Below are 18,990 nucleotides of genomic sequence, written 5' to 3'. Positions count from 1 at the left end.
ATCCTCCGGTAGCGTGTACACGCTGCATGCACTTGCCACGGCCCATCTGAGTATAGAGCGGAGGGAGATGGGGTCTGCCCTGCCTTCTATATTTAACACAAACTAGACATAGCTCCTGCTGTGTGAGGCTCGCTCTCCCTCTTTCTCTTTCTGCGCGCGTGTGTCTGTGTGTGTCCGTATGCTCCGATATACACCACAACTCCCTCGGTTCCACTTTCACGCTAAACACATCGGAGAAGACTACAGTGAACAGGTAAGGAGGCTGTGTCGCATGAGGAACAGAGGAAATCTTTTTAAAATTGATTAAAATACATGCTGTGCACTTTGGGAACAGCATACATTAAACGTGCGCGCTTTGGTGTCTGCGCAATCTTGTGCGTAAAAATAACTTGCTCCGTGCGTAAAATTGCATTAAGCGGTATCTTACAGCAAGTGGGGCTGCGCTCAGAGGAAATAAAATCTCATTCTAACTTCCGCTGCTGCTCCGGTGCGGCAGACCGACCCATATTGCATGCTGCACTGTCCCAGTCGGTTTAAGTTGAGGAATTATTTATGTTGCAAGGTCAAATATGAGGTACGTAAGCAGCCGCTTTCGTTGTATTCCTCTGTAACTTAACGTGAACGTTTGATTCCATAGTTCTGTTTACACCATGTACCGCTTTTAACGCGTCGACGTGTGTGTGTATGTGTGTCCACTGATTTCACATACAAATGGCAATGCCGCACCTCTGTATCAGTGACCACGGCGATTATGATGTGGTTTATGTTTGCAGATTATGTAGGACAGGGGAGGTCAGCTGGCCCTCCATCTCCCCCCCTCTCTCTGACACACTACTGGCCAAATATGATCCCCGTAGTTTACTGTCATGTGTTTCTGTGTCCTTGAGGCTGTAAAAGTCAAGCTACGTGTTTCTGGTTGGGTAAACAACATTAGGTGGTCATTTTGAAGTATCCTCCAAATGACCCTGTGACAAACAGTTTCCATACAGGTGACAAAGTAGAACACACACAACATTGACAACACTGAGTCCTTGTAAAAATAAACATTTGCTTATTATCTTTATGTTTCTATGAAATCTTAGAAATGCAGCTCGTACTTTCCTGTGGCCGTCCTTTGTGTGATCTGTGTAAGAAATGTTCCACTTCAAATGTCTCTGTCCTCTAACTGGTGCTTTGCAGGTAAAAGCAGAAGCAGGCAGCTGCCTTTGGCCATACCAGCCATGGAGGGACTCTACTTTGAAGTGAAGCCCCGAAGAGATGAACCCCGCAGGCCACGGAGCTTGGACAAGCCCCATCCTAATAAAACTTCCAACCACTGCTCATTTCCATCAGTTATACATCTGAACTCTCCAACTCTGTGTCCTGAGAAACTCACCTCTGCTAGGAAGAAGGCTGCAACATGGGAGGAAAGGTTAGAGGAAGAGGGAGAAGAGGAGGAGGAGGTGCAGTACAAACTGACACTGATTGGTTCTCTGCCTGTCCACCACTTAACCACCATGGCCATGCTGCCCTGGGTGGTGGCTGAGATCAGCAAGGCTCAGCCCGCCGAGAGGGAACCAGGTACTGGCTTGTGTTCTGGAAGTCCCGGTGCTGGACAGTTGGACCCTTCTACCCATAATCAGACAGTTTTTCTATGTGTGTCGGCATCATGGGTGCGATGTGTGTCTGTTCTGGAAGAGGGAGCTGTGTGGGACCCTTTGACACACACAGTGCTGTTTGAATGTCGTCCACACCAGGTGACTAAGCTAATTCACAACAGCCAGGAACCCAACAGCTTCGGCTGCCTGGTCAGAGACGCGCCAAACTGTGCCTGCTACGTCTTCCAGTGCCAGGACAGCACCAAGGTAGGTGTCTGTGCATAAATACGATGATATGAGAATAAACACCAGGGTTTTAGGCTGCAGCCATAGTATGCACACATATGCACATTACAAAACATGGGTACAAAGGTGAAGTGAATCTCCTCGCATCGGCCAAACTGGAGCTCAAATTGGTGTCTCGACAGACGGGATCTGTGGAGATGAGATCTTTTTAATACGATGCACTTCATGAAAAAGCTCTAAATATAATCTTATGCTCTATCACTCCAAATTGTGAGTCATATTATGCTGAATACTGATAAGCAGTATTTGTCAGCTGTAGAAAAGAGAAGCCTTGGTCACTTCAAGACAGAAGAAAACAAGAGTAAAAGAGCTCCAAAAAAGCCAAATCCTCTGTACTCCAGTGGCAGATGCACTGTTCCAATAAATGCAAAATTATTTCATAAGTCAAGGGGAACAGTCTCGTAACTCGGGACAACATATGTCAAAACAACTCAAGCTCAGCCTATAAAAGTCCATGTTGGCATGTCAGATTAGACTCCAGCAGAGAGGAAATGATTAGAATGACATGAGAAACAGGGATCAGCCTGCAACAATCTCCTTATATTTTCATGACAAAAAAAAGCCGCCCGAGCATTCAGTGTGATCGCATCAGTTATGACATCCCACTGAGAGAACCAGGATCTTGCTTTGGCACCATGAAAGTCCTTGTACACTCAACAACACATCTGCCAACTAACATAAAACCTGCGCACGCTCACACACTGTGCTGACCAACACACTCCTGACCTCTAAGCCTTTCAACTCTCCTCCACATGGCGTGCCCTGCCAGCAGCCTCTGTGCTCTGTAAAGTTGCAGCTGGTGTCCGAGTCAAGCCAGAGACATTCGATAGCATTTTCATTGCATGCCCTGCCCGACATACCAAAGACTTAAAACAGTTGGCCAAATTAGAGAGATGGAGACAAAGCAGGACACTTGATGGGAAATTGAATGAAATAAAGTCAAAATAGAAAATGTCAGCTTGACCTTGATCCAGGACATGAGGCACATGCGCACACGTCTGGGCTCACATAACAAACACCTACATAGGCTTCAAATATACAAACGGCTAGCATGTACTGTATGGTGTACTGTAAACATAATTCATAGATATATATCGCTGCATCTACTGTACAGATAAACTTGTACAAGTTGATGTTCATGTGTTGTGATGACTGTGCAGGACTGTGCGCACAGCCGCTTGACTGAGAGTAAAAATGAGTTTGCTTTACATTAACCAAGCAGGATGTAGAGCTATGTTACTATGGCAACAACTTCCTGTGTCCCAGCACCTGTTGTGATGTATTTGTTGTGGAGTTGTGTGTGTGCGTGTGTGGGTGTTGTTCTCTCTCTCTCTCTCTCTCTCTCTCTCTCTCTCTCTCGCTCGCTCGCTCGCTCGCTCTCTCTCTCTCTCTCTCTCTCTCTCTCTCTCTCTCTCTCTCTCTTGTCAGCCCTTTCAAGAATGTGATGATGATGTCAGACTGACCACCTGTTGCTCTAGCTCTGTCACACTGGCCTTAAACACACACACACACACACACACACAGTCACACTCTGCATCCGCAATTACTTTCAAGTGGAGGAGGTGATGGCGATGATACAGTTACCACCAGTTTGCAGCAGTCATTCAAGTGTATAGACTCGCATTCGAACACAGAGCTGCAGGAGATGTGTGCAGGGGAAGTAAATCTTGATATTTACAAAAGTTAATAATAGAGGTTAGAGGATGCTTTCTGTCAATCTGTCCGTGGGCATCAGGGGAAAAAAGCAAGGAAGGATACATGAAATATATCATAAAATCTGCTTATTCTAAATCTGATGCCAGCAACACATTTCAAACCAGCTGGGACAGGAGCAACAAAAAACTGGGGAATGCTCCAAAAACACCTGTTTGGAACATTCCACAGGTAAACGGGTCCATTGGTAACAGGTGATAGTATCATGATTGGGTATGAAAGGAGCATCCTCCAAAGGCACAGTCTATGCCACTTTGTGAACACATGATTGTATAAAGGATATTACTACATGGGCTCAAGAACACTTTGTAAAACCTTTGTCGGTAAACAGTTTGTTTGCATATGATTGCATTCTGTCTTTATTTATGTTTTTACATAGAGTCCTAACTTTTTTTTGGAATCGGGGTCGTAATACGAGACATGAAGATATTTGGCCTTAATTTGGGCATTGACCGTATTCACTGCACAGTGGTGTATTTGCATATAGAAATGCAGGAAATGAAGTCTGTTATTAACAGTATTTATTTGTGGTAAAAAATAATCAGAATGGGAAATGTATCATTAGTGCATAATTTAAGGCCTGCAGAGACAAAGACAAACTTCCTCCTCTGTGTCAGGGGACACAAACTGCCTCCGAGGCTCTGTGGTGCCCTCAGCTGCAGTTGCAAAACAGTAGCCACTGGGTGTCACCACTGTAGTAGACAAAGTTCACCATGTGTCAGTGTGAACATTTCATACCTTCATTTACATTTGTTGCTGCCAATTTGTGTTTTACTAGCAAACTAATACTTAAATATGTATTTATTTGTATTTCATTACTTGGTTCATTCTTTTAATTAACGTTTATAATTAGTACTTTGTCACTATTCTCTGAGTGAACAGATGGTGATGACTAAAAAGTGGATATTTCAGTATTACCACTTGTACATGTTTTATTGTTATCTTGCCAGTTAAAAAACACTTGTAGGTGTAATTGTTTCTACTTGTTATTGTACAGTATTAGTTTTCATATTGGCTTTTGATTGACTCTTTCGACTGTATGATCAACATGTGGGTTTGAATAGTCATTGACTAGTCTCTTATCTCAAAAAACATGGGAAGGAATGCAGTGAATCACTCTTTAATAGCCACTGGTTGTGCCTAAACTGCTGATTAGATATGGTTGAGTAACAGTAGTTTTCCTGTAATTTCATGACATGGGAAGGAGGCAGTTAATTGCAGTCCATTACAATACAAACTAACCAGTTCTGCACTAAGGCTGTGGAGCTTAAGACAAAACTGTGTCAAAGGTTTGCCACAAGATTTTGACATTAAGATGACTGGAACCTTCTGGACCATGAGGCTCATTTTTCATTCTCAGATTTCTGCTTCAGTGCATCCCAGAGGCATTAATTCCCGCTTGATTGTGTCTGCTCAGCTTACAGACAGGAAATACTGCTCATATTCAGATTGTATCTACGAAGATAATTGACACAATCTGAATCATGTAACGGTAAAGTGAAAACCACCCAAAAGTCTGCCGCCTAAAGTTTGACTGACCAGGGACAGGAACTGTGTCCACCCCATTCTCTCAATGTATTGGTGGATTTAGCTGCGTCAAAGTCACCGCAGTTAGCTGGAATAAAGGCGGAAGTTGATCAATTCGCCTTCAAAACAAAGGGAAAAAACGGTAATGTGTGAAGGATAGTGGTTGGAATTGTCTTACTTTGACATTTATGATGTAACGCTAGCTTCACGTTGACCAACTTGACGCTGCGGGCGCAAAATGAACTTTCCAATGAAATGATATTGAAGTGTCCCACACTGTCAGAAACGAGTTTCGGAGAAGAAACTACTCAGGTCTTGTTTTTGTAAAGTTTATGGCGGATGGGATGAAAGCACGACTCCAGCGACTAAATCTGTTCAACAGCAAACAAGAACAGAAAGATGTAAGTAGACTTTAAAAGCTGTGTCGGCGGGCTGTTGTTCAGTTTGTGTGCCATGCTAAGTGGACAGTTAGCTAACGTTAACCGAGGTGGTTAGCGAGCATCAACATTAGCCAAATTAGCGCAACCTGTTGTTAGCCAAGTTCAACAAGTTAGCTGTCGTTAACGTTAGCTTCACGACTCCAGCCGAATGGTCCTTTAACGTCTAATAACGTGTTCTTTACCTACTATTGACTCAAATGCTATTTTTCTATTACCACAAATCACGATATTATCTTTTCTTGATCTGACTCACTAACGTTTCCCGACGGACAGGCTTGCTTTTATGTGAAATGCTTGTTTGTATGTTTGACAGCGTAAATAACAAGTGAACTTTGACAGACTGCTGCTCCTCTCCTTCCTGTGAGCTGGATTTGGTTTCTGCGGTAGTTGGTCAGAAACCATAACGTTACCATAACTGGTCAAGACGGTATGGGTGGAAAATGTCATCACTGAATGGTAGCTGCTAGTGTGCTGGCTGTGAATATTGTGGGTCGCTTAGGCTCCTACAGTTTACAACAGTTTGATTTGAAGCTTCGTCTACTGTAAGCAAACAACGTGTATTTACAGTAGATCATGAATCAAGTGAGTAAAGTGTCAGTTTTTCAGGATTTCATGTGGACTTTGGTGCCTTCATACATGTATTGAAACTTATGGATGTGTATCAGACAGGGATTTTAGCACCACATGCCCTGTAAATAAGCTTTATTATTATTTATCTGCTGCAAACCAGTGTGTGTGTGTGTGTGTGTGTGTGTGTGTGTGTGTGTGTGGTCAGAACAATATTGTAACATCCTTACTGCTATTGGTTATTTGCAGTAAAGTCTTTTAGAGACAAAGCAGTTGTTTGATTAATTGATTAGTCAGTCGACAGTTATTAACCAGTAATTATACAAATCACCGGTTACCTTTCCCAAATGTGTTGAAATTGATCTACCTAGCTTTAGGGTTTGGACTGTTGGTTGGGCAGATACATCACTTTGGCCTCTTTGAACATGTGATTGTCATTTTTCACTGTTTCTTACATTTTCTGGCCAAATTATTAGTTTGTTAATGGAGGAAAATAATTTGCAGATTAATCAATAATGATCAATAAAGATGTTGAATGTGAATCCTCCACCGTGCATCCTACTGGGGAGGATCTCTCCTTCCTCCGAGCTCACGGTGTTGCTCAACATGCTTTTCTCAAACAGTACATAATCATTCTGGTTATTAAGTGTGTTTTTCTACTCGACTGCATGGTGTTAAAGCTGCTTGCTCTGTTAAACAGTGGCTTACTGGCTGTCAGATAAATTTGAGGACATGAAAATCCAGTCTGCTTAACTGTTGTAAACACAAGCTAAAAGTAGGTGTATGTGAGGGAGCGAGCATGTGAGTGAGTCATGGCGATTTCACCTCCAGAACCATTGTGCTTATGCCAGGACTTCACTCAAGTCATTTTGTATGGCGTGTTAGTCACATCGTCTGTCTCGAGCTGTCACTTCAGCAGTCTCTCTTTCGTGGCTGGTTTCATACACGTGCCACCTTAAAGCGAGACAGCATCTCGCCATTTGGACGACAGAGTACAGAGGAGAGTGGCCTCTGTTGCAGTTGCTTTTTGGCTTTCTGATTCAGTGATTGTGATATAGTTTGTGACAGTAGTGTGTACAGTAGGTCTCACAGTCTTTCAGCGTACTGTCTTCCAGTTTGTAGAGTTGTGATGAAAACTATGCTGCAGGTGGGGATTCTGAAGAGTGATAATCACTTAGCTTGATTCGAAGATGATGCTTGACAGAAGAAGAGAATGATTTATTTAAAGAGCCTACTCGTAACTTCCTCAGATTTAACAACAGACACCTTTCCCAACTTGGAAAGTACCCGAGGCAGCATTTTGATTTAGCCAAAAAATGTGTTTTCAAAAGTGATTAGGGTTATTGATTACCCAAATTGTCCAAGGGTAGAGTAGTGTAGTGTAGTTCTTGGATTTTAAATCCCCTTTGTCCTTTTGTGTCATATCCTTTTCTTGTAATCCCTTGGCCTCACATGCTTTTCCCTCCCTTTTCATGTGACACACTCCATGTTCTGTAGTAAAAACAAGCCTGTAAACTGGAGGCCTCTTCCTGCCTCTAGATATCTGACAGTCTGTCCTTGTCAGTTGTCAGTCTGTGAGGGTTGCACCGAATAGTTCAAAGCTTCATTCACGACATTGACATTCAAATTCTAAATCAACATACAAATACTTTTTTTTTTTTAAAAAATGTTGTATTTCTTTTTTGAGCATGTCTCGTGTTTCTGTTTGAACTCTGTATTTCTGTATCGTACTATTTGTTGAATTGATTTCTAGTGGTTGCTGTGAAGGATTGATTGTGACTCATGTAATCCAATTTCTAATAATTCTGGAGCGTTGTAAAGTCCAAAAGTCAAAAATTTATTGAACAAGACAGACGTTAGCATTTAAAATAAACTAACTTGTTTAATCTGATCGAACAGCTGAGGATTTTGATTGTAAAAAAATGACATTCGACGTAGCCCTGCAGTCTTCTTTTTGTCTGTTTTGTCTTAAGTCTTTCATTTTGCTCATTCAGTTGCTTCATCTGTCACCCTTTCATTGTTTACACCGAACATTTAACCCACAGACTGTCAGTCTTCTGAGGTGAAAACATTGAGGTTATCTGTGAACCTTCCTGGCCTACTTCATTCATAGCTTAGAGGACACTCTGACTCAGCATAGCACATTGACAACAAGCCCCTACATTGTGTCCCTTTTATCACATTTGAATGAGTTCATCATCTCTGCCTCGCTTGTCTTTGTGCTCTGAAGTGGCTCCTTAATCCTGACAGAGTGATGTCAGGGTGTTGGACTCCCTTGTGGCCAACCATCATTCACCCAGTGACACTTCCTGCTCTACGACTATCCCCCACTCTCCAAAAATCTTCCTGTTTCTTTCTTTTGCGCTTCACTCACTGTTAGTGATGCTTTTCATCTGTTGTCTGGCTCCTGAACTTTGGACGTCTGAGAGCTCTGGCTGTGCTCCACAAGGCACAAGACCCAGGCACATGACCATGGGAAGTGCAGAAGTGGGACTTTTCACTGGCTCGTCATTGTTGTTCCTGATTTTCTGGCTTTGCTAGTGTGTCGCTGGGCTTTCAGGGACATTTCCAGGGAAATTCTAATTTTTACCTCCTGACATCTCCACTGAGACTTACACATGTAAAATAACCATTTAGGCTATTGTGGCAAATTTGACCTGCAGTATTTCTACAAAGTATTTTCATTAAAGTGTATGAGAGTAGTTTCCCTCTGGGTGTTTGACCATGTTTTAATCATTTCTTCACAGTGCGTTTTAAAGTAGAGCTAAGCTGCTTTTGAACACGAAATTGAGAATGTTTTTGTAGAAAGTTTGTCTTTGTTGTGCAAACCCTACTGCTGGGACACATTGACTTTACTGCTGTTCCTCAACCTTGGAAGAACGAAACTAGGTAGTTTAGAGAGGAGCCAAATGTGGCAAAAGAGTAGAAAAAGTTGGAAGCATGTAGAGAAATCTAAAGAATACCTTTGTGTGTTTGTTTTTACTACAGTCCGAAGGAATTTTTACCAATAATTTTGTGCCTAACAGTTCTGTTAACTGACTCTGCTCTTCATATGATATCCTCACCTTTAGTCTTTTTCCTCTCTCGACAAACACTGAAAAGTTTATTTTGTTTATTGGACTGAATTGCAGCTTCTCTTTTACCGGTGGTACTTGTGTAACTTCCTTCTTTTTGAGGTCAGTACTACAGTAGTTCTATTTATTTCTGACTTGGTGAGAGACACCTTGCTTGTTCAATGTTGTTCCTCAGTGAGAGGCCAAGTCTGTGGGTCACAGCCTGAGGCTGTGTTCGAGTGCTTTCCTGTCTGAGATCAGCTTCATGTTAAATGTTTCACTGAGCAAGATACTGTGTGCTGTGTGTCTAACATTAATGCTGCACTCTGAGGAGCAAACCCTCTCCTCACTTCCCTTCAGTCCTTCTAATCCACGATTCCAAATCGGATGTTTCATAAGCAGACTAAAAAAGGAAGGGAGCTGTAGGGAGAAGTCTAAAGAAGGAGGGTACTGGAACAAGAAATCCAGGAATGGATGAGTTATGATGAGGACATACAGTAAGAAATGTGTCTGTTTGCATTCATCAAGGTTGCAGCGATCCCCAGCATGCTCTTAGTGACTACAGTCACCATTTCTGAAAACAAAAAACAGATCACTGGTTTTCTGCATGATCACAGAAACAGATAGAAACAGTATACAGGACTGGATTACTTTTGTATGAGTCTAAACATTTTTTTTTTTAAGGATAATCCTCTATAACATACCTCTAACATTTTTCAAATGAGGAACCATGAAAAATACTAATTTATAACAATTGGATATTTTGCATGTCTATGATCAGTAGTTATGTGGAATCCATTTATACAGGTTGGTTTCAACTGAAAATGCATTTGGGAGGGGAGTGACTGAGTGGGAAAATAGGAGAGACTATCACCATGCTGAGCAGAAAGGAGCCATTATCAGCCAAACAAAGCACAGGGAGTGAAACAGGGAAAGGTGGGCTGAAATGAGGAAAGGCTGAACAGTACAGTTAAGAAAACAAATCCTCCTCCATCTGAAAGAGAGAGGAGTGGAAGGAGGAGGACTTTCAAGCACTAAATTCGCATCTGTTGGTTCAAGTGTTTCAGAGAATCACGCAGTGAAAGCAGAAGGGAGAGGAAGGGGTAGATGGAGGGGGGGATAAGTAAAACAGAGAGGTCTGTTGTTGGTGGACAGATAACAGACTCCACTCTCATGGCAGGATGACTTAAAGTGAGGAGACACGAGAAGCTAGAGGGCAAGACACAGTGAGGATCTGGATGCTGATGATGTTAGATTCATGAATTATCAGCAGATTAATTGATAATGAAAATAATCGTTAGTCGCTGTCCTAATTCCAGTGCAAGAATATCACAGAACTACAGTGGCTGCTTTGGTGCAGTGGCGCTTTTTTTTTTTTTTTTTTTGGTGTGTGTGTGTGTGTGTGTGTGTGTGTGTGTGTGTGTGTGTGTGTGTGTGTGTGTGTGTGTGGGTGGGTGTGTGTGTGGGGTTTTTTTTTTTTGTTTTGTTTTTGTCTGGCTACAGAGCATGAAGTAGGGAAGTTGTAAATAGAGAAGATGCAGTACAAAACACCTGTCAAACCTCAACAGGTAACCAGGGAGTGAGAACATCAAGGGAAAAGTAAAGTCAAGTGGACTACTGGGCTCAGTGGGGTTTTCTCTTTTTGTCTTTCATAAGAATGCAGAGTAAATTAAGTTAACAACTTCTCCATTTAGATAAAAATATCAATCAGCATAACCAGTTCTGGGTACATGACTTGGATGTTTATGTCCTATGTATGGAACCATCATTGAAAAGCAGGGAAAGTAGCCAGTAGAACATTAAATCAGGCTTTATGTTCATGTCTACAGCCATATTTTCTGTTATGAAAGCAACATGCTGCACTCAAATATTTTATAACCCAAAGTCAGTTAAAGAAGGTGCAGAAATTCCCTCATAGCCTGAGTTGTTTGAATGTACTTCATGAATATAAATATACAGAGTAAAAATAAGAGGGCCTGCAAGAGTTCCCTGGTAGAGTTTTCAAACATTTAATGACACACAGACTTACACAGGCACACTTCACACACATGGAGCTGGTGCATGCTGTCACAGCACATGTCTGCACTGTCATGCAGGGAACTTATTCTTTGGCTGTTTGTGTCAGTAAACAGCTAAAATGCCCTCAGGTAAAATTTCTGTGATTCAGATTCATGTTGGAACTGAACATACCTGAATTCAAGCTTTCTCTTTCCCTTTTCTCTTTCTTTGTCTGTATCTCTTCATCTTTTCCCCTTCTGTAGGCATTAAAGGTCTTTAACTTCTCCATTTATGAGAGGTTGAGTCTGTCTTTTATGGGCCAACAGTAGCTTATAACTTATAACCATCCAGCTAGCCAACCAACCCACCAGGCCGCATAGCCATCTGGATAAGAAGGAAATCTTGGTTTAATGTTTTGTTTTTTTCATCCCGTTGGTCACTTATTAAATGAGTTTCTCAGCTGTTGCTCAGTATCCACCGAACAGTATAACATGGCACAGCTTTTAAATCAAATCCTAGAAAGCATTCATAGAGTGCATACTTGGGTAAGGCTGCCCTATCCTTTAAATTTGTTAATTTAATATTTGGATTTGTAGATTAAATTGCAATTGCTGTGGTAGTCATTAATAGGTCTTGAGCCACATGTGCTGGATTTCTTTGGATGAAGTGATTAAGAAGGAAAAGAAATGATCAAGAAATGAAAAGATAATCCTGTCAAAGTTTTTGAGATACCCTGCTAATTAGCACACAGACAAACCACCTAGAGCAAAAGCATTTCCTCCTCAGAGGAGGTTACATGTTGTAGACAGTATTCGTAAAATTAATGCCGTTTAGTATCTCACCCAGTATGCACCGCTGAGTAACTGAAGTATGGAAGCATTGCATCCTTTGTTGAAGTGATGATTGCAATACTATGCTATAAAAGTACTCCTCTATGAATAGAAGTCCTGCATGCATCTGAAGTTAAAGTACAAAATTATTAACAACAGTAAATACTGTAATTATCACAAGTAAAAGCGCTCATTATGCAGAATACCCACTTTCAGAATGAAACCTTATTGTGCATATTAAAGGCCCCACACACTCATGGTTCACACTGGAGGGTGACTACATAGATGATTCACTTACTTCCTGATTGGACTTCTTTTTAGGACAGGATATAAAATATGCTTAACTGGCATCTCCCTCTCTTTCTCCCTCTCTTTCTCTCTCGGGTTGCACTCATTAAGACATCATGACTTACACTTCACTCCTGTATCCCACTTAGAGGAAGTGTTGGTGTTCTGGCTCCTGTGGCACTTAACAGAACTGAGCCATTGTCTATTGGTCTATTGAAATGTTGAGATTGTGACCCCACATTATTACCATATTTCCCACCATAGCCCCACCCAAAGTCAACCTGAGTAGAGGTGCAATCAGTCAACTGAAAACACTACGTGTAGAGCTTCGAAATTATCAGATGCTTCAGGCAGAGCTAATCTTTACAGCTAAATGTGCTGTTGAGTGGTTTAATCTTTAGGAATGCATCATTCTTTATAAGATGATCATATGTTTTTAATGTAAAATCTTAATCTGTAAAGTAATAGTAAATACAGCTGTCAGGTAAATGTAGTGGAGTGTAAAATATGATATATCTGAATTATAGCGAAGTACAAATACCTCAAAATTGCACTGTAATCCCTTCCCACCACTGCACTGCAGTTTTCATTACACTGAGGGCATTTAGCTGACGCACTGATCCAGAGCAGCTTACAGTTAAGACAGAACAGAGCGCCCAGTGTGCCGGAGTGAAGCAGGTACTGTTTTGATAAGAGAACAGGAGTGAGCACACCTCATGCCGATGCAAGACACAGCAGGACCCTGAGGGGAAGCGTGTCTGTGAGACTGCAGATTTAGTAGCTGTTCAGGCATCTCCCATTAATGACATCACTGATGTGACTCAACCACTGCTTCTGCTTTGCTCGTCTACTTCCTCCTTTTTATTCTTTGGTCTGGTACGCGGCCTGTGTGGCGTAGCAAACTGGGCCCACAATAGAAGAATCATATGCATGTTGGCAGCTGCTGAAAGTAGTCTGGCTTGTGTGTTTATGCAGCATAATATCTTTTGTCCATACGTGTACGTCTGTGAATATCGATCTCTCTCTCTCTCTCTCTCTCTCTCTCTCTCTCTCTCTCTCTCTCTCTCTCTCTCCCTCTCTCTCCCTCCATATATATATATATATATATATATATATATATATATCAAGGTGGTGGACACAATCACAAGACAATGGCAAAGCAAACTTCCTACTTAGACTCGCCCTAGTTTTTTGTGTGTGTGTTTGTGTGTGCGTGTGTGTTACTGTATATTTACAAAGAGGAAGTTGTTGTAGGTAGTAACCTGGGAAATGCTGATGAGTTTGTACAAGATATTAGTCGTGTTTGTCAAAGTAGAAAACACATTAAACAATTAAAAGAAAAAAAAACCTGCTGGCTGTAGGACGATCTGTCCTCTGTCCCTCATGCAGAAATGACCACTGGTCCCTCACTCAGGGACAATGAGCTCGAGCAGCTTGCCCTCACTGTGTGTAATCAGGTATTGTACAAGGATGAGAGGGGAGCTATCTCTGTTTATTGGCCGTTAGTTACAGTCTCGATCTTATCATCAAAAGTCTGCAGCTGAACAGCACAGAGTGTCCCTGCTGTACAGAGATCACCCAGTGACACACAGTGTAGGTCATCGGTGTGCCAACAGACAACACTGACATGTGTAAATGAGTATTTACAAACCAAAAGGAACATGTGCTGCAATCAAATGCCACCATTGCATTTTTTTTTCTGCGTTGCTAATGCTTTTATTTTGACAAATGATACATGTGGGGTATCACTTTTTTCAACTACTCCTGCCTTTCAGTGTCATTCTTTATTTTTATTTCTGCATTCCCTTCACTACTGAACCTTTTCAAACCCGCTCAGATGCAGATTAAACCATGATTGTGGTCCATTTGAAGTTTAACTGCTTTGGATTACAGCCCTGACCACAGGCCTGTGAGCAAATGACAAATGGAAACCATGTATTTAGTCATATTTTTGTTTGCGTATGCCTGCTTTTGGAACATACTGAGGATTTTGCTAGATAGCAGAGAATTGGTTTATGCTTCTTGAGTGAATTTAAGTTTGGATGCAGGTTTTGATACTTTTTGCTGTTTTAACATGTTATGAATATACTGTGACTGCAATGAATTTACGCTGGCCTTAGCCACAGAAACAGCAACCTTTCAGCTTACAGAGGGTGAATTTAATACAGATGAACAGATATGTTATGGTTGGGGTTGTTGACACAGAGCCTGTTTCTCTAACTTCACCTAGCCTTTTTGAAAAAACATGTTTTACTTCTGTCTGTACATTTTTGTCTTTAAAACTGGCTCAAGCAATGTGTCAGACTGTTTTAATGGTCATGGCAATCCTCTGTGTTAGTCATGGAAAGAGCGGTCACAGGAAAGGATTTTTGTGTGAGTGAGAACCCTGAGTTTCGGCACATTTGTTCTAGGCCGTCCTCATTCAACCCTCAGTGCCTGCTTATCTGCAGACCAGCCCAGAACACATCTGCATCATAAAACAAAGAGACAAACTTCTTGTAAAATACTTGAATGAGCAGAAAATACTTCTGAATTTCATGTTGCTTGATCGTCTACAAATTCAGAGAATATATGTAGCAGCCAGGGATCGTTCTTCATCCTGCAGAGCAATTATTTTATGTGTCTGTGCAGTGTGGGAATAATAAATGGCCCCATCTTAACGGAAATATCCAGGAAGCCAGACAAGAGCAACAAAACATTCTCTGCTGCTCTGCTCTGTTTCCAGTGCTGCTCTGTTTTTACCAGGCAGGGTTGCATCTGTAAAGTTTGAAAATTAGTGTTTACATAGATTATATAAACTACAGTCACAGCCAAGTAATCTAAAAGTATAACACATAATCTCCTAATTTATTGGTTTCCGGAATAAAGTTTCTGAATGGCAGTGAGTGTGTACAGTTGCTCACAACAAAGTGAACGTTTTCAACTCACCATGTTCATGCTACTCTCCGACAGCTGGATCCATTTGGAATTTCAGCCAGAGACCCAGAGGGAGGCAGAGCTGTGGCCCTATCGTCCTCTCTACTGTAATGCAGCTGCAAGTGTTGATATCAGTGGGGAGTTCAGCTGCTGAGTAAATGTAACTTAAAACTTGACTGCGGCGACCCAACAGTGCTGCTTGTCTCCTACTGCTGATTCCGTGTATGCATCACAAGATGAAGGAGACAAACTGAGGCCCCCCCCCCAAAAAAAAGATCTTCACCGCATCTGATTATATTTGACACTTTAAATAGGTTGTGGTATGAGTAAGAGTTTTATTTTAAACATGTGGCCATTGCTATGTGAAACCTCTGCCCTTCTCTAAAAATTTGGTTACATTAAAATTCAACTTTTGAAAGCAAAAGAAAAATATTGACAGTAGGTCAAATAACTATCTGTAGTGTGAAAAGCGTCCCTCGTACTGACTCTGCAGTTCCCCTCGGCAGAGTTTTAGCATCTTTCAGCTCACAAACCCACTGTACACTCACTGGCCAGCACCAAACAGCAGAAACATAAAGTTAGCGACAACCTGGTGAACAAAGGGAAGTATTTAGCTGCAAAACGGTCAAACATTCCCCTCAAGAGATTGTATATGCCAAACAAAGCTAGATGGAGATTGGAACATGAGACTTGAGGTTGCCAGATCAAACAAAACTCAGATTAATGCTAATGTTGCTCCATGTGTGCAAGATGTGTAAATATCCAGCTCTTTACTAACACCTTCAGCACAACAACTTATTAAGGCGATGATATGACAGTGTTGTGTTTGCAGCCAGAGAAATCAGTTATGCTGCTTTAAGATTGAAGTAAAGGATGTTGTCTGTTCAGCAGAACCGCCTCTGGAGTAAACAGCTGCAGCATCTTGTGGCCCCCTAAGGGTTCTTCTTTTTGCTGAACATGTCAACAGCAATGTTGTGCCTTTAAGCTTTAGTTGAAACCTCAAATCATTTACTTAAATATTGCCAGTTTCAGTTTCAGCGACCATGTGTTTATTATCCCTCTGTGAGAGCGCTTGAAATGTCAGCTTATTGGTGTCTAATATGTGTTTTGGAGTATTGGACTTAACCATATTTCTGCTTTCCTTCTGTTTATCATTTGCAATTTGAGTGGGAGGGTGTGCGAGTGTGTGCCCCTGTTTTCGGGTCTGAGTGTGAGTATTATTGTGTTAGTCATGAGTAGCTGTAGATGATGGAAATGGTCAAGGTTCATGGATCTTCAGAGGAACAGATAGAAGTTTTTGTAAAGGTCTTCACTCACATACCACAGACAGTGGCATGCTGAGAGCATTTAGCTTGCACGCAAAAAGCCAAAATACGCACAATACGGAAATGTCAACATGGGGATGCTGGTGAACATTCAGCTTTAAATACTTTTATAAGAAATGAAAGTAGACATTACAGAGAAAAATGGGTAACCAAAGTTTATGGGGAACGAAGAGGAAAAAGGGAAAGGAGGGGTCAGGAGGAAAGGAAAGAAGGGAATCAAATAAAGGGAAAGTGAGTACAAAGCCTGCTTTGAGACGAAAGGTCTCAATTTGGCTTCTTTTCAACACAGGAAGATATCACAAGGGCTGCTCTATTCCAGGAGACCATAACACACATTACACCATATGGCGGGTTAGCTCATAGCGAGGTGTGGCATCTACATTGATTAATGGAACATTTGTGGTTCATAAGTGTTTATTTCAGTGTCAGTGCTGTAGCCACCTGTTTCTGGATATGTGCCATTGGTACAGGGGCAGTGAGAGCACCCAGTCAAATACCACCTTTAGAAATTGAGATTATGTTTGTTAAATTAAGAACCCAAAGAGAGTTTAGATACATTCCCAAAACAGCACAATTAAAGAGAGGTTGGATGCTGCATGAGCTCTCAAGCCTGTGGTCAGTAGCGTATTTTGAGTATTTGTCTTTTCTTATGCTCACATGGATATTGGTTCTTATTGGTATAACTGTACTTTGGCTACTTGAAGTTGATGTTTTATTCCAGTAGTTACAAGTTCCTATCTCCTTCCTGTTGTCCCTTCAGGTTCCTGAGATCATCAGTACGTTGAGGCAGGTTGGCAAGAGCTCGGCACGCAACGATGACATCACCATCCACGCCAGCAAAACTTCCAGTGCAGGCAGTGATCCCTCTGAAACATGTTTTTCTTCTCTCTCCACAACGACAACCACCGTGGCACCATCCATTGCCGTGTCTCCTACAGCCTTTGCCAAGAAGTTTGAGGTGCTGTTTTGCGGCCGTGTGAGCGTCGCGCACAAGAAAGCCCCTCCTGCCCTGATCGACGAGTGCATCGAGAAGTTTAGCCAGTTGCATGGCTCGGGGACGAGTGATAAAGGAGGAAATAGTGGGGGATTGGTGGGTGGGCTGAGGAGGGCATTGACCTCGTCATCCAATGGACTAGTAGGGGGTGGTGCGGTTGGTAATGGTGCTGCAGGGAGCCCAACCACCGGCAAGCGTCCAGTCCTGTTTAAAAGAGACCCCAGCTTTCCCTGTCTGCAGGCCCTGGATGAGAATGGACTCTCACCAGAGATCTCTCACACCAACACTACTGATGCACACGCCAACTCAGCTGGAGTACAGCCCACCAGCCTGCAGGAGAACAGGACCATGCTGTTTACGGTAATTTTCATGAATGGGCACACAGAGAAACAATATCAAGTGTGCTCTAATTACTCTGCTCCCACTTTTTATGCTCTTTATTTGATAGTTATAATCCATTACAATTGGTGCAACTGGTGCAATAGTGCAAAATCAGGCAAACACTCTTTACTGTGAGTTCTTCCAGCTCACGCACAACCGTTTTCATAGACGTGTTTGTTGGGAATAAGGCGGCTTCATGGCACAGTAAAGTGCAATTTTGGATTCCCTAAATAACAAGTGCTCATACTGTTGCTCATAAAGGTCAGAGTGGGAGAGAAAAAAAGGGAAACAAAAGTATAAATCCCCTAATGACTCAACAAATGCTGACTGCTGCTCAAAATGAGCCCAGTCACGCTCCCCTTGTTCGCCTTTATTTGACCTCAGTGACCTCCTGCCAACAGTTTTCCTGTTTGTGCTCCAGGCAGGAAACAGTGACCGTTGGCACAGGAACCACAAGGGCCTGTTGCTGTGCCTCTCAAAAGACATATTACTGACAGTGATGATACATCCTGCTGCTGCTGTGGATAGTTGACAGAATGACCTCAACCTGGTGACATCATCACCTCAGTTTTGAAGACATGGATTAAACCCCCCCCTTTTTCCTCCAGAAAGTCTGATTATGTGACTCCTGTCTGATAGAGAAATACTATGAAAGACAGCCTGTTCACAGAAGGAGAAGCTGTGCTCACAGAGCTCCATGACTTGACATTTAACACACTTGAGATCATTTTATGATCATGAGTTCCTTTTGGGGGTTTTGGAGTGATAATGACTCATGTTGTAAAGGTTGGGGATATCCCCGAATGCGAAACAGTCCTAAAATCCTTTGTTGCTTTTATGCAAGGAGGAGAAATGAAACTGCCTCACTTGATAAATCCGATTATTAAAAAAGAATTGAAGACAGTATTTTTCGGTTCCCCTTTATATCATGTAATCATTGATCAAGCATTGTGGTGGTTCACCCTAAGAACAGCTTTACTGATACAGGCTTTCTTGCCATTAAACCGGTCTATATGTCCAAAAAATGCTGAAATTCAGTGTGAGAAATTGGGATGTAGCTAAGGCTTGGGGCTCA

General features: G+C 42.0%; 1 protein-coding gene across 6 annotated transcripts in view; it reads left to right on the top strand.

Annotated features, from left to right (window-relative positions):
- The first annotated feature begins 54 nt into the window (after positions 1 to 54).
- Positions 55 to 18,990, top strand: part of tbc1d1 (TBC1 (tre-2/USP6, BUB2, cdc16) domain family, member 1) — a 43,726-nt gene continuing 24,790 nt past the window's right edge. Inside the window, exons 1-3 of one of the 6 annotated variants that reach the window (XM_076728219.1) lie at positions 55 to 253; positions 1,180 to 1,844; positions 17,301 to 17,894. In XM_076728219.1, the coding sequence (XP_076584334.1) occupies positions 1,221 to 1,844; positions 17,301 to 17,894 (1,218 nt within the window). In that variant the 5' untranslated portion in view covers positions 55 to 253; positions 1,180 to 1,220. Of the gene's footprint in view, positions 254 to 450; positions 575 to 1,101; positions 1,845 to 5,389; positions 5,525 to 6,078; positions 6,146 to 17,300; positions 17,895 to 18,990 lie in introns of those variants that run through there. The other 5 variants (XM_076728220.1, XM_076728218.1, XM_076728221.1 and 2 more) reach the window with 5 other exon arrangements.

The sequence above is a fragment of the Chaetodon auriga genome, chromosome 4 (genome assembly GCF_051107435.1).
Source record: "Chaetodon auriga isolate fChaAug3 chromosome 4, fChaAug3.hap1, whole genome shotgun sequence".
NCBI classification, from domain to species: domain Eukaryota; kingdom Metazoa; phylum Chordata; class Actinopteri; order Chaetodontiformes; family Chaetodontidae; genus Chaetodon; species Chaetodon auriga.
This window is presented reverse-complemented; position numbering and strand designations above follow the sequence as displayed.